We start from the raw sequence: 16949 nt of genomic DNA, 5'->3' as shown, positions 1-16949 counted from the left end.
ATGGGACAATGGCTCTAAAAAAATTAAAAATGTTGCAGACAGTTTTCTTTTGCACTTCTAAATACAGAAATATGAATTGGGTTTTGTTTTTATAACAAGCATCAAATTGCAACTTTGCAGAATCAAAAAAACAAAATCACATTTTTGCTGTAATTTGTAGAACTCAATTGCTTTTATCTCTGATTGGCTGAAGTAGGTATATTTTCCTCCTTTTGGAACTGAATTACTTAAACGCTCTTACCAGCCCCCATATGGATAATAATAGCATTTGAAAACTGTTATGAGAAAGTGCAGAAAACTAACATGTTTTAAGTAAATAAACTTGGTTTATTGTAGTCTCTATTTTTTTAGTCTATTATTCTAGGTTTTATTTTTTTCCTATTGACCAAAGTTAATACCTTTACATTCATTACAAGGCTTTAACTATAAAACACTGCATAGTCACAGAAATTATTATAATAAGTTAAGTTTTAGATCCAATTACCAGATTTTCTCTTTAGTTTTCAAAACAGAGTAAGAGAACAGAGACAGAGTAGCAGCTATACCATAGATCAGATCTTCAGCAGGTGTGAACTCACATACCTACACTGAAATTAGGTAAAAATATTTTTACCAAAACCAGAAGAACATTAAGTCTAATTTATATATATTTTTATATATATATATCTATGTCTGTGTGCTAATTTTAATGGGAACTCCCCTGGGGAAAATGATCATTCATTTTAAGACATTTGCAGCTCTCATTTTTACTGATGGGAAAGATAGAAGAGTGAAGGGGGAAAGAAAACATTTTTGTTATTATTTGCTTATAGCAGAAGTATAAAAAAGATCAACTTTAAAATACTTTTTGTGAAAGCTAATTTTCTTTTAAAAGAATAAAAATGTTTATCACAAGATAATTTTTATGCCTTTCTGGTTCTTTTATAAGCTATTTTGCTATACCATGTAAGTTTTGAAGAAACCTTGTCTCAGTTTCTTCAATAAAAATAGAATATGAAGACATCTACAGCCAGCTTTTGTAGGTACTTCCCTGATCCTACTACTTCAGCTTAGTCACTAGAGCCATCTCTGCCCTCATCTTGCAGCTGACTTTAGCAGTAAATAAAAATTAAGAGTACCAAGACACAGGTGTGCCCTCACCATAGTTTACAGGCAGCTTATGTGATTGATTCTGCAGGGGAAAACTTCCTCAGACCTCTGTCGTCCTACTGTGCCACCAACACCAATGCCAGAGTTTTGGCTCAAGGCACAAATACAGAGCCTTGTCTTAAGATAGAAAAGCTGAATGTTTATATTTATGAAATTAATAGTAAAAGTTATTTTTAATTTGAAAACAAAAGTTATATAAATAGATTCATCTAACCACAAAAATGTTCAAACACAGTAGTAAAGGCATAGAGGCAAAACCATTAACATTAATGACAATCTAGTTCTTCTGTTTTAAAAGGTTGGTTATCCACTTTCCTCTATCTGATTGATAAGATGTTATAAATGTCAGAAGAGTTTGTATTTTCTGGTTAAACTTGCTAGAATTGTTTATACTGAGATCAAAGATACACATGTTCCTTTATTATATGTTCTTTTTCATGTTTCTTCTAGGCAGGTTAATTAAAATATTTCACTAAAAATTACACTAAATACAGTGCACAATAACAGCAATCTTTGAAGATTCCAAAATCTTTATCAAAAGAACACCATTTATATTTACTTGAAATTGGTGTATGTTAGGGTAATTACTGCTATGCCTTCAGGCTAAAGGAAGTACTCTTAGCCAAATTATACAAGGGTGTGGATTAAATGAAGCATTACTCTCTGTTTGGCAGCAGTGGATATAGATTGCAAAATCAGGGTGTGACGTAGTACTGAGGAAAGACTCTGCCAAAAGTGATTTGGCCTGAGTGTGCCCTTACTTTCTCAATTATGTGGGTCCTAAACCAACCAAATCTAATTAATTCCTAAGTAGGGAGGTCCTGTTAAATATTTTCAGTGTCAGCTTGTCTGTACTTTCAAATAGAATCATAGAATAGGTAGGGTTGGAAAGGACCTTAAGATCATCTTGTTCCAACCCCCCTGCCATGGGCAGGGACACTTCACCGTAGACCATGTCACCCAAGGTTCTGTCCAGCGTGGCCTTAAGCGCTGCCGGGGATCACAGAGTTTGTAATTTCTGAGCTGTTGAGCCACAAACCCAAGTGTTGACAGAGTGCATGCTTAAATGCAGTTCTGCCTGGTTTTAGAGGTGGAAACAATTCTTCTGCCCAAGGACTGTGCAGTAAAGTATCAATTCCCTGTCTAGCAGTTCAGGTTCAGCAAGAATGCTGTCTGTACAGCAATAAGCATGAGTGAATAAGATGGAAGGAAATGGATTCCCTCCTTGTGTTGCTCAAATCCTGTTACTACTATTTCCAGAGAAGCTGTGAGGACTGTGCAGAAGACCAAGTAGCAGCCATGGTGCACAGGCGGAGGTATCTCCGCCTCCCAGGAGGAGACCTAGGTCCTTAGTCTTCATTCTTAGTTTTGACAAGTGCGCAAAACCCAAGTAAATTTAAAAATTATTTAAATTGATTAAGATCATTAAATTGAAATAATTAAATATAAAATAATTACAATTTTTTTAAAAAATGTGTTTCTAAGATATACAATCCATCCTTTTTTTTTGTATACATGCATACTTTTCCAGCTATTTTAAAAACCCTTGCTAATTCTGTAGGTAGATCTTTATCTGTGTGAAATAACTAAACTTTCATGGATTCATATGCAGCTGTTATCGTCATTGCTGAAGCACCAAGTTCAATGGCAGCAGGCTTTCTTCACATGACTCATTCTATTAATAGAACGCCTTTTAAATTAACTTTGGGTATTTGTGGTCCACACTGTGGTCTGCAATAGACTGTGATACCAATGTAGCTTGACACTGGTTGTGTTGGTTCTACAGAAACTAATGCTAGAGGATGGTGGCTTGGGAAAGCACTGAGAAAGCAGCAGGCATGTACAGAGAAGTGAAGGCCTCTCTTGGGTGTGTAGTTTGCACATTGCTATTGTCATACAACCTAGGGACTCAGTATTGTTTACAGAACTGGCCTCAGCATGATGCTTTGATCCAGATGAAATGAAAGCTTCTCTGGAGCATGCCTTCCCACTGTTAGCTTACTTTCTTGCTCACTGGAGGTTGTAAGGAATAGTGACACATTGCTTGCTGGCTTCATCTGGGGTGGTAGAATTACCTTAAAACTCTGCCCCTGAAAACTTGCATTTGGCTGTTCTGTGCAACCTTATGGCATGCTCCAGTGAAGGAAAAGATTGCAGAGGTTCTTTCCTCATCTTTTCTCCTCACAACTGGGGCTCAGTTTTTTCAGTTTTTACTGCCTCAGCCAGAGGAAAAAGATCCAAATGACACACAGGCAAATTCCAAAAAAAACTCTTTTACAGTCTTTCCTGCCCCTATGACCCCAGACTTTGCTCTGGTATGCTGGGGCAGTTCTGCAACTGTGTAGCTGGTAGTATTTCAAACTCTATATCTCATCTGAAGATTGATTCCAGTATGTAGTATCCCAGTGTGCTTCTAGATACCACATCACCTTTTCCTATCCTGTTAATGTCACTGTTTTGAATAAAGGGCCACTGTCTGTATTTCAGCTGTCTATGCTAGCAACTGGTGCCTCATTGATTGTTTGTTGTTTGTTTTTTTTTTCCAGATTAGCTGAAGGGTGTTGCAGTGACACATGTTGGTACAGGTCTTTCTGGAATCCTTTCAGAGCCTGACTAGTCAAAGGAAGCAGATTGCTGCGGCTAATATGCCAAGTAATAAAATATGCTCAATATATGTTGAGGATCTTTTCCTGTGATGTTCAATAGCAGAAAATAGTTCAAGAATTTTTTCACCAAATTTCTCGTTATTGCTATCCACCAGTAGAGCATAAGAAGCACTGGAGTGCAGTGCCCGCTTAATACATATCTATATCACATTATGTGCACCTTTAACAGTAGTTTACTGGAAAGTTGTTCTTGTGCTAAGGAGCGCAAAGGACACTTGCATCTTTTTCTGTCTACTCATATGTCTAAAGGATCTTCAGCAACTGAAATTAAAGGTCTTCCTCTAAATCAGCTTTTCTTATCAAACCAAATAATTTTCAGGGTAAGTTCCAGGAATCCCACAAAGAAAACAAGGTGTTTCCAGGGTCGTCTGTATCACCAGTTCTTAACAATTTGGCACATGCAAATGTGCAAAAACCATCTAGGAAACTGTGTGCTTTATGCACACAAGGCTATTGAGACATATACTTTGAGAGTTCCAAACTTACAAAATATTGCTAAACAGTTTTCTGTGTTTTGTCCAGTTGTTTGGTCCTTTCAAAAAAACAAATATTTGTAGCAGTTGGCAAATAAGTCAGTTTTAAAGAAACCTAGATACCAGTTGCAGTGATTTTCATTGCAGATTGAACCTTGGAGAGGTGTCTGTTCTCTCAAAAATATCCAGAGTTGTGGAAATGTGGTCTTGGCCCAAGGCTGGGCACAGTCTGTCTTTATGAACCTTCATGTCTTCGTTTTCTATCTTTGATCAGGTACCACTTTGCAAATAAAAAGGAGTGTTGCCTCATAAGATGCTCTTTGCAAATGGTTTCCTTTCCATACTTAATTTTTGCATATCCTTCAAGACCCAAAGAAAAATCTGTTTAGAACAGATTGCTTTCAGCTCTTTGTCAAGTGATAATTCTTGGGGTAGAGTCTCCTACTAGAAAGCAGCCCTTAATGGCCAAGTCATCTTTTTTATGTTCTCCAATGTATCATAACGTTTGATATCCACATATTTGTATAACCAGTTGTAGTTTCTGATAGAGTACTTGCATGGTGGCTGAAGGCTGAGAGTATAACAATAGTGATACTTTCTAGAGAGCATTCTAAAAATGCACAGATATAAAAATAATAGCAGGTGGTTATTGCATTATAGAGAACTTTGCAGACCTTGTAGGTGAATGAAACTGAAAAATCAGCATTGTGGAAGTTAGTGTTCAACTGGATCTGCAGTGTGTTGCTTTAACGTTGGACTTAACTTCTCAGTATATTTTTCTTTACAATGGATGATGCTAGTATTAGTTTCAAGAGCTTTGTCATATATTCATAAGGACGTGTATTAAGATTTTGTTACCAAATTTACTACAGGCCATTGTTTTATTTCCATACAGTTCAAAATTAATTAAAAAGGATTTAGTTATTTGTGAATGCTCTAATCCCTGATACACAGAAAAATGTAGTAGTTTCTCAGAGTAGTTTGTTCATAAATTGTCTAAAAACTTGAAAGTGTGCATACACAAAAACTCACGTATGGTAGGTTGGTTTCACCATACTCATGTTCTCATAAAATATCTGAACGATCTAGTTTCTGAACTACGAAATGGAAAGTAAACTTAGGAATGTATTTTAAAGACATAGCTTTCTGTTTCTGAAAATGCAAGAAGTGTGTCTGCTATTGACTTTTTTTTTAATTTATTCTCTTGATTTAGACTATATTAAAATTCTTACTAAATGGTTTCCTGATTTAGTGTCTGCAGATGACACTGCATTTCTCAGATTAATAATATATGAAAAGTTTGGCAATGTCATGGATTCTTTTTGGTAATATTTTCTCAAAATGAATATTCAGTACTAGCTGAAGGTGCTTGTTTAATGGAGAAAGTAGGCTAGGTGCAAACTAGTCATTATTCTGGTCATGGCAAAGACCTAAAATGTCAAGCTTTTTTTCCCTAGAAATAGTACATATGTTCTTCAAGCATTTTCAAGATTTTTTTTTAGTATTTGTTGGGGTTTCAGTCAAGACTTGATTTGACATTCAGAGGCTACTGGGAAATGCAGAAACTCAGTAGTTCATGCAGTAACTAGTTATTTTTTCTTAGCTGAGAAAGCTACGCATTGCAGAAATGTTAAGGGCTGATTTTGAATAGTATTTGTTTTCTTAAGAGCTTTCCATTTGTAGAGCAACAGGCTAATTTGGTTTAAGTAACTAGGAGTAACTAGCCATTGCTGAATTTCAGTTGTGGGATACAAAGTAAATTGCTTTGTTTTCCTTCCTGGCGTAACTTTTATTCTTTGTCTTTTATCCCTAGTCAAGTATGTTTTTTAAAGACATGAGTAGACCTCCTGATGTCAGTAGACATCTGACTTCTAGAGTTGCAGGTAGAGTTAAATTCTATTTAATTGTATCACACAGAAATTAACTGCATTAATAAATATAATTTAACTGTACTACATGTTTTTAGGGAATATATGAGCATAAATCCTGCTTGAGAGCTCCATTTCCTCTGATTCAGGGAGGGTAAGTTAATGCGGAAGCAAAAATATTACCAAACCTAAAAGTGAAGGTTGCTACTTCAGTGCATCCCTAAATCTAAGGGACTGCAATTTTTCTATTGCATGAAGTAGGGTAGTACCACAAGCTTTATTTAATAGAATGCAAAATAAGTTTCTTCTCAAATTTGTTTTAGTTTGTTTGCTTTTGAATAGTCCTGATAAGCTTAGCAAAACTAATAATGACTTTCTTGGGATATCTGCAGCACTGGAAGAAAAATAACTCTTATTAATACAAAGTATGCGTCATAGTCTGCATTTTCCTTACATCTTTTTTATCTGCCGTCTAAAACTTGTAAATAATATTGCCAATCTGATTTCAGAATGCTGATGATATCTGTGCAGGCTTATTGATGTTTGCTGTAGAGTCACTTTCTGTTTCTACACTGTAGAAAGAAACAACTACATACTATACCCCCTGCTCATTTTCAGTTGTATCTGCTGCCATTATGATGTAACGTTAGAGATTGTCATAAATTAGCACGTTCCTGATTAGCATGAATTCAATAAGTGTTCTTTACTTCAAAAGAATGCCTGGGACACGTGCTACTACTTGCATTGTTTATATATGGTACTGTAGAAACTTAACATTTGCAAGAAAAATGTAAGATGATGATTTGATAAGATTACTCAGAAATAATTAGGTGGGTGTGTAGGCTGCTAAATGTATTTGATTTTAATCTCTAATTAAAAAGTTGGATTTTTTAATTGTTTTTGTGATGCAATAGTTTTTACTTCATTATACCTTCTGTAAATAGGGGCCAAATTCTCCGTGTTCACTGTGCCTAAGTACAGGATAAATGTGTTTGTATGAAACAGTGTTCCTCTCCAAGCCAGAGAGAGACTATCTCCATAGTTCCTTCAGGAGGATTATTCGAAGATTCAGAGCAAATATATGTTGTTGCCCTTACACACCTTGAAACAGGAATGAAAATGTTGACTAACCTCGAATGAATATCTACGCATTCTTTTGGCTGGTGGTAGATATAATTATGTTGTGGGATATGGCACTGCCAGCAGCATAGTGTTTTTTTCATGTTAGTGCTGTCTGATTCTGAGGTATCTCATATGAGGATTGGAATTGGTGTTACAGCAAAGGTATCTGTGGATCTACAGGTGTGAATTCAAGCCTTGCTCCATTCCCTTGCACTGGTGTTCCCTTAGCTCTGCTGCAAGGACATGCTTGGTCATTTGGATTGGGGAATCAGAGGCAACCAGATGCAGTAACTAGAGATAACTGTGCCAGTCTTTGGATAAGAAAGATTATCTTTTTAAGCACACTAGACCAGCTGTCTGTCTCAGTTTAGGAAGACTGACTAACTCATGGTTTGAGATGCCAGAGTTCTCCAAATATCTGGAGTTGGGACATCTGCTGAAAAAATCACGTGCTAGTGTAAAAGAAGCCGCAGCAATATTGTGAAACTGCATGGTACTGAATTACGTAACTCCCCAGAGTTACTTTTCTGGGTAACTGTTTTTAATACCAGAATTTAGTAAAATAATTGGCTAAAAGGGTAAATAGTTCATGTTTTTCATTGAAAGCTTATTCTTCTTTGTAGACTTTTCTGCATAGCATAGTGTTTTGAATTGCAGACATGGCCTGATCTATTGACATAAGTTCCCAAATTTCTTGTATTTTTGAGTTTACAAGTCTTCATTGTGTTATTTGGGATGGGAAAGGGAAACAAAAAGAAGTTATGCTTTTCCGCCGATCAGTATAGCTCTGTTTTGGCTTAACTGGGGAGAGAGGGCTTCTTTTGTCACTGCCATCTAAATCAGTCTCATCAGTAACTGGAGGAGTGATATCTGGCAGCAGTACAACTAAGGCTTCTCTTTCACATTTTTTAAAGTGTACATGACATGAAAACAGTGGTCATGTCTGACTGGTAACATAAATTAACGGAAGTTTCTCTATAGAACTTATAGAAAGTAATACAGTAAACAGGGAGGGATTTTATTGTCCTATAAATTTTGTGTTCTTGTTTTAAGTGGATAGATTGGAACCCCTCTTAGAAAATGAGAATGACATTGAGGAGATATTTCTTTTCCAGATTCTCTGGTAAAAGAAAAAGGTAGGGAAAGGACAAGGAAAGGGCTAGTAACAGCATGGGCTCATCTGACACTGAGTGGGCTTATATCAGTGCAGAATACATTGCAAGAATCTAATGGCTGTTTGTAGATGTCCTTTGCATTCAGCAGTGATGTCATCACAGTGCTTTTGTATATAAACTTAAACACAGTATGTGAGAACCATCTATTTTGAGAATACACATTTTAAGTGGTTTGCAAGATATGGGCTCTTAAGAGAATTAACCGTTTCCTTTGGCATCATATTAGGGTAACTATTTTAGAAATAATGCTGAAAATACTGTGCTCCTTGTCTCACTTTGAACTGCTTTTCAGTGTAGTTTTCTTGCTCTACCTTCAGCCGACTGTGTTCTAATGCAGTTTTTTAAGCTATGCTATAGATTAAACTTCATTTAAACAGTTTTCAATACACTTTGGTCCTATCCACTCTCTAGTTCAGTTAGGAATATGTTCAAAATAGGTGTTAAGCTAAGTTATGTAGAGCAGAAGTTGAAGTGGGTTTTCACCTATAGGCTTATTAGTAAAACAAAAGGTACACTTGTGTACCTTGTCTGGATGCATCCATTCCTTTAATTTTATGTAAACTCCATCTGAAAATGTTTGCACTGGGTTTTGAAAGTATTTGTGATCCTGTGTTTAAGTAAAGGAAACAGATTCTTACCTAGTGTATAATCAGTCTTTTTATTTAATGAATTCTGTTTGATCTGTTAAAACATAATTGTTGTAAGGATAAGGCCTTTAAGGGAAGATAAATATATTTATATGACTACAAAATTAGCTTCTTATACTTAGCTTGAAAAATTACAGTAAAAACTGAGTAATAGTTCTCTGAAAGGTTTCACTTTAATAAAAAACCTCAGAACTTTGCTTGGAATCCTGAAGTACAGACTACACTGCATACTACAATCCTTTCATCACAAAGGCCATACTTTTAAGTAGGTGACTATACTGAGAACATCATTATGTTTACTAGGAGTAGTTTTAAAGCCACAGAAGATAAGTGGGACAAGATCTGAGCTGATATCCATATAATTCATCTCATATCTTAGCTGACTTTTTTTTCCCTCCAGTGTTTGTTGTTTATTTGGGTGTATTTTAACTATACCAAGTTGACACAATATAAATTATAAGAAGGTCTGCAATAAGAAATACTGTTTCTTAGAGGAGAGGGTTTGTTTTCAGGTCTTTCAGGATTTGTCTGTGGATTTTTTAGGTGTTAATAATTAGTATAAACTTGAAACTCAAAACCAGGATGATATGGAACTGGAATAGGTAAGATTATTTTTTTCTCTCTGCATGCTTTAGAGGGGTTAATCGCAGAAATATCTGAATATTATATTTTTTCAGTTTTCTTAGCTGTTATAATTTTTTGGTGTTCTGTGATTTTTCTGAGGATTTTCCAGAATGAACTTTTCAATTATTTCATTAACTGTAAATTCCATGAGACTGGAATTCTTGGAGATTTATGATGCACAAGTACCTTTATTAATAAAAGAATTAATTTATTGATAGCATTCTATGAAGGGAGAAAAAGCCTTCTTCTGAAAAGTTAATTAAAACATAAATTTTGTAATTACTGTTCTCTTAGCCTCTATTTAGAAGAGGATTTTTTCACATAAACATTTAATATTAGGTGACTGTAGACACTCCAATAGGTTCGTAGTGGAACTATGTGACTCCCTAGAAGGACCTGGTTTTTCCCTGTTCTAGCTTTTTTGCTGTTAATTTAAAACATATAATAGCTAAAGGTGGTGTTACTTGAAAGGAAGTGTTCTTAACTATGTTTATATACATATTGTTGTTACATATATATTGTGTTACATATTATGTTATTATACATAATTATGTATGACATATATATATGTATACAACAACTATTTTGTTATATACATAACAAGTGCTACTTTGGGGCATTGTTGGTGGTACCATATAAATTTCTATATAATTTCAGTCTGTTTGGAAATGAACTCATCTATTTCCTGTGTATTTCAGCCCAGCTATTTAGGATTTGATCACTTCAGATTAATGTCCTTACCTAGAGCAGAGAAAGAAGGCAGTAAAATTTGGAACTTGGTAGTCCAGACATGTTCAGAACAGGAGACAACTACTTAATTTCTGTCTTTTCTTTAATTGTAATCATACTGACAGGATATATTGCCTGAAGTGACCCAGGGGAACTAAGGATAGACTTTCAGTTCACTGTCCAAATTGTACAGGAAACTAATACAGTTTCAGACTCCCTCTCAGGGCAGACAGCTGTGCTATTTTTCAAAAGATACCAGTTCTTCAGTAGGCATTTGCCTAAACTCAGCACATGTTTGGGCTCCCAAGAGAACTGTAGCAAGAGGACTATGAAGAGCTGTACTGCTTTTAAATTGTGTCCATGTGAACATTCTGATCATTTGAGAAAAAGCAACAGCATCTCTATTTGAGACATCTTAACATCACATTTAGACAATAGCAGTGGGTTCTTCTAGAAAGAAATTATCCTTCTCATGTGGAATTCCATATAAAGGAGACCACTGAAGAATCAATGCAAAGTAATAGGAAATACAGTAATTCAAATGTTAATCCTTTCATAAGGAATATTAGCTTCTTACGGTGTACAGGATTTTATGAAGGTGAAGACAGCAAATGCTGTTAAAGAAGATTACTGGAGAGTTCAAGTAAACCTTCTGAACAAATAAAAATGCTTCTTCAGTAGTGATTCTGAAGCATCTTTAATATAAGACAGATAAACCTGGGTGTTGTTTCTTCCAGGTTGGACCTTAGAATGGATTTAATGACCTTTATATAAGCTCAGGCTAAATGAGAGTTCCCACAGGTCACGGTGTCCTACAAATATTTTTGAATGAAGTGGAAATGTCCTTCTGTAATCCTGACCTCAGTTTCACTACCTCACTGTAATAGTTGAAAAGTTTGCACAGGCTGGATCAGAGAGAAGCTAAGCAGGCACTGCTGAGGCTGTTAGTCACACCTGCTCAGTAACAATTACATGCTTCATCAAGCATGGAACCCTGTCAAACTAATAGTGTGTAAAATTGCTTTTAAAATCTACTGCATTTGAGAAAGAAGGAATGGGTATTCCCTTGCTTGCTGAATGGACCTTGTTTTGTGAATGAGGAATATTTGAACAGATTTTGGTGTGTTTTGTTTTGTGGTTTTTTGTTTGTTTGTTTGGTTGGTTGGTTGTTTGGTTTGGTTTGGTTTTTTAATATGACCACTCTAAATTTAGGAGCTACTAAACAAAGGCTTAGTAACTGAAAACTACTAACAGATAACACTGAAGACTAGTTTGAGATAACCAATAGTCATGCTCAATATTACTAAATAGCACTGGCTCTGTGGAGCACAGAATATTTGAACCCAAATGTAATGTGGTCTGTTTAGTTATTACACCTCAAGCGAAGTAATAAGAATTTTGTGTTTGTTTTGGAAGAAGGCTCCAGTCATGGAAAATGCTAAGTTAGAACCAGTGCCAGCTGCTAGAATTCAGTACAGCACTCCTTGTGTCTTTGAGCTACACATCTGTCTCTCCTATGCTTGCCGCAGAACAGGTCTACACTGCCCTTTATTGAGGCTTAATTGGGGATATCCGTCTAAGCATAAAGTTTTCACCTGGCAAGCAGTTAAATATAGAGACTGCACAGAAGTACTCATACAAAAACATACAGTCCAAAAGTACTTGGAGGAAATACATCTTTTCCTTAGAACAAGAACATCAATGATATTACTGATAAAAATACAAGTTAATATTTATTTTAATGAAAGTTTGCAAATTTTTCCAGACAAGCAATTGTTTTAATAATTTATTTTATATAGGCTTTGTCTTAGAATGGGTTTATGTGAACTGGCACAACACTACAATGCTGAAATTCAAAATCCTATGGTAGAATATTAAACTGTCTAAAGAAGAAAATATTTTATTACACATACATCTTATTGGTATTGAGTTTGGGATTTATTTATCAAGAAATTAATATAACACTTGTATGCAATAGTACATCCATATGTACTATTATCTCTGCAGCAGCTTGCTTTGGAACTCTATGAGTATGTAGATAACAACATTAACAGGAGTAATATGCCCACTGGTATTTGGTGTTAGTTTTAGCAACTAGCTTATTTGTAAAAAGGTTAGCTTCAGGTCTACCTAACTAGGGCTTGAATTCAGAAAACCTGTTTCTATTCTCATCTCTTCTGAAAAGAGATGGAAAAAAGTAATAAAAATCTAAGTAAACCTTTCAGAATTAAGCATTTCAGAATATGTACAAGATTTTTTGAAATTAAGATCGTAAATTTTTTAATTCATACACAAAATTGAAGAATCAGTTATTACAGGATTTCTAAGTATGAAATTATTTGCATGCAGAAGAACTGCAGGAGCATGGTTTAACTATGATTACTTGAGCTTGCAGCTTTTTTATTTAGAATTGTCTAAATTATCTCAATGATTAAACATTTTTGAGTAAAACTCCTGTGAAAATCAAAACCACTAGGTTTTAGAAAGTATACTATAGATGGAGTTCTGCAAGCTTCCTTGTGGAGCTGTGCCAGCACATTAGAAGTCTGAATCTGAAAAGTCCTCTTTATTCAGATACTGGACTCCTCAAGAGTAGGTTTTTTTGAGTGGCAAATAAAAATGAGTTTTCAGAACTTCTTCCTCTTTGAAAACAAAACTCGTTTCAAATCTAGTGTCTCACAAAGAAAATCCGGTGAGCTTAACTCTGTGTTGTCTGGCATCTCTATACTTGAGAAACCATTCTCCAACAAAGCGGTAGCATTTTTCACTGTCATGTTCAACAGTTTTCAGATTTTTGTATCTTTTCTTTTTAAGATGTTTTCTTAAGTATACAGCTGGGGAGACCAATAACAAAAAGATAAATCCATAGATGATGAAAGGATTTTCCTGAGCTTAGTAGTTAACATAATAGTTTGAAAAGAAAAGAATTTACAAGTACTTGTTCAAGTGCACTATGTAGAGGGTGAATAAAATAAACAGCAAGATGTGTTGTGATAGGAACTCAGTGATCAAAGAGAGCTACTGAATAGACATAGTTATTCTTTCAGATAAAATAAGGAAGTAATTCCTTTGAGAGTTTTTGTTGGAAAACTTTGTATGCATTACTCAGAAATTCAATGAAGAGAAAAGCAATACAGCCTAGATAATAGTGTCAGCTTTGAGCACAAGGTGGCATGTGGACATAGCTTCAGCTATTTCTCCAAATCATTTGAATGGAAATATTGGATTAGTTAACCTTGTGTCAGGTCTGTTAGTTAAATAAACCCTCCAACTGTTCCTGACTGAAGGTTGCATAGTTGTGACTGAAAGATGCTGCTGCTTTTCATTAGAATTTTGTCAAACATGTCCTGCTAACATAATGATTTTAAAATAAAATGGTTTATTCGATGGAAAAGGATAACAAGCAGAAAATTCACAGCCTTTTCTTTTCACAGGGTGTTTCAGCCCAGTAGGAAATCCTCTTAGCCGAACACTATTGGGTAGACTACAGACGGTAAGGAATTCTATCTTTGCATTTTTTTTTAAATTGATGTTTAACTATAAAATGTCATTATTCACAAGTTCTCACTGTAGAGAGGAGGGGTTTTTTATCCTGCCTTTATTCGCAAAAGAGATATCTTCAAGAAAATTGTCTACATGGGCAAATAAGCTTTTGCTGCACCAAGCTGGTAATGAAATCACATATCTGCAAATGTAAAATATATTTTTTCATTATTTAGTGGATGTTGTTTAGAAATAAATAGGCTAAAACCACAGTACTGTGTTATTGATTATTAGTATGAATACCAGCATTGATAAGTAGGGAGAGAAAGCTGGGACAATAACCTGAAGTTGAATCCTATTTGAAGCACCATGTTTTCATTGTTTACTCAGTCCTCATCTTTTTATAAAAGATGAAATCAGAGATACCTTGTATTTAATTGCTTATCTTTTAAATATTGGTTGAAAACTTCTAGGAATTATATTTGTTCCTTTCTTTATTTTCTGGTTTCCTGATCACCATAATAAAAATCCAACAGAATTTGTAAATGCCATTAATTCCAACTATACACTTCATAAAACTGGATTAAATACAAATCATATGGAGAGACTAGTGACAGAAGAACAATTATTACCTCTAAATACTGATCATATGTGTGCCTCTATAAAGCAGGACTTGTACTGAAGATGTTAATTCTCCTGCACCCATGGACAGAATGTCATGCTTTAATATTATGTCTTTCTTGCTATGGGTACTTTTTCAGAGAAATGTCAGAAATTAAGGTAAACTAACTTGTGAAATTTATGGGTGTTTAACAGTTTGGATTTGGGGTTTTGGTTTGGCTTAGGGTTTTTTTTGGACCTATCTTATTTAACAGAATTCATTAAAAGAGTTCTGGAAGGCTGGTAAGATACATAGGATCCCCCAAGAAATTTTGAAATTGGGGTTGTACATCACTTTTTGTTAGGAGCTAAAGGGTTCTTGTTTTCATATTTTCAAGTTTTTAGACATCAGTATCTAATTTTTAGGAAAATATATAAATTGTTCAATCAGTATTTGTGTTCTCCATCACAGCAAGCTCAGCAGATGTTACCAGATCAACTCTTTTGGAAAATCCTAAGTAGGAGCTAATTTATAATTTTTTTTTTTTTCTGAGAGAGTTAAATTAAGGTTTTGAATATTTTTGTTATTTTTTCTGTTATAAATACAGTAATATGTATAAGTGCAGGTAAACTGAGTAGTTTATATCAAGAAAATAGCATATTTACAAATGTCAAAAATAATTGAAGAGGTTTTGAATAATTTCAGGAGCTGGAATATTTCACATGCTTCCAAATTGATCTTTTTGCTTTTTTTTTTTTCTTTACTTTCTGTTTGGGTTTTTTCTGGGTGTTGAAGGAAGGGGTGTTGGGTTTTTTTTTTGGAGGGGCTGTTCTTGGGGGGAGAGGATTATCCCTCTAGGCTTTACTGAGGGAGCTGTGATTGCAATTCTGTTTCTGTTTGTATATTGCAGGTTTCAATAAAATGCAGCCTGGCACAGTTTGGGGTTTGTTTTGTTTTCTTTTTTTCCTCTAGGCAGATTATAGATTCCCATACTTATTAAATATTGAAGGGCTGTAATCAAATAAGGATTGTAATCATCTGAAGCCTAAGGAAGTAACTCTGCAGTGTCTACAGACAGATTAATTAGGGCCCAGGAAGAATACATTATTCTTAGCATTTAATACATTTAGAATAATTCTAATTTAACTATTTATATGAACCTTGTACTTCTGTTTCCCATAGACTGAATTTGTACGGTTAGGTGTCCTGAGCTAGGAGAGTGTTGGCAATTTATTAGGCCAGAGAACAGGAACAGAAATATGACACTGCTAACAATATTCGATTATATTAAGTCTCAGCTTATTTAGCATTTCATTTTTAACTTTAATTACTGGGGTAAAGAGATTGGTTGACATTCATAGGAAAAGAGAGGATTAAGTAAATTTCTAACCCTTGGGTTCATAAGAAAAAACGAAAACAATAGAACAACTGTAAAAGCTCAGATTGATTCTACACAATTTTTAAATGTATTAAATATTATCTATCTCACTTTTAAGCCAGTTGTGGGTTTTTTTTTGAGCAGTATAAATATCTTATTTTGTCTCCTTTAAGAAACAAATAAAAAGGAAACAAAACCTAGACTATTACACACTGAGACACAGATTTACTGAACAGACAAGAGAAGTTTTAACACTCATTCCTTGTCTTACACTTGAGTGTTTGCACAAGTAATGCTCCCAGTTTCTCTTCCATTCTGTCAGATAGCAGGTATAGGGAGGTGAAGTGGAGAGAAGCAGTGATACTCTCCAGCATCCAAGAAATAGCTGTTGTTGTTCTTCATGGCCCTGAGTCTATCGTTCTAATGGGAAAACAAGGGAGGGTGGCTTTGGCCCTGTGTGCACACACACTGGGGTTCACCTGGGTAGTCCAATGTCTGCCTAAAATTGATCTTAGAAAAGTTTATTTTCCAAGTGTAGTTATTAAGAGTTGATGACTAATTAGAAGTGAGACTTAGTCTCTATGTTTATTCTGTTACAATTAAGAGTGTGTTTACATATGAGGAAGCAGCATATGAAACCATCAGTATTACATTTTTCCATGTTTTTTCTTTAAACTTTGGTATTGTGGTGTTTCAAATATTATTTGTTCAGTAGTAGAAATTAAATGCTGATTATTTTTTTTTTACAGGAATGGCAGTAATAACATATCACTTGTTCTTACTCAGTGCTGCTTCTCCATAAGAGAATAAATACTGTCTAATGAAAAGATCCTGTTGGCCACTATACATTGCATGCATAAAACCAAAACCTCCATTACCACAATCACCGAAGCTTCCCAATTAGAAAGAAGCCATAAACATTTTAATTGGCAGAAATTGGTGACACTTGCTACAGCAACTTATTTATGAGTTTACCTGCAATGCTCTCTTACCTGCAGTGCTCTCTTTTGTGTGACTGTCTTAAAACATTTTTT

The 16949-nt window shown here is 34.9% G+C and overlaps 1 protein-coding gene across 4 annotated transcripts in view; it reads left to right on the top strand.

Annotated features, from left to right (window-relative positions):
• The window catches only part of AHI1 (Abelson helper integration site 1), an 85911-nt gene that overhangs the window by 48219 nt on the left and 20743 nt on the right, over positions 1–16949 (top strand). For all 4 annotated transcript variants that reach the window (XM_031054071.2, XM_031054070.2, XM_013130486.3 and 1 more), the window contains exon 20: positions 13888–13946. In XM_031054071.2, the coding sequence (XP_030909931.2) occupies positions 13888–13946 (59 nt within the window). The remainder of the gene's footprint in view (positions 1–13887; positions 13947–16949) is intronic.

The sequence above is a fragment of the Melopsittacus undulatus genome, chromosome 3 (genome assembly GCF_012275295.1).
Source record: "Melopsittacus undulatus isolate bMelUnd1 chromosome 3, bMelUnd1.mat.Z, whole genome shotgun sequence".
Lineage (NCBI taxonomy): Eukaryota > Metazoa > Chordata > Aves > Psittaciformes > Psittaculidae > Melopsittacus > Melopsittacus undulatus.
The sequence above is the reverse complement of the archived record's forward strand: the minus strand, read 5'-3'. Positions and strand labels throughout refer to the sequence as shown.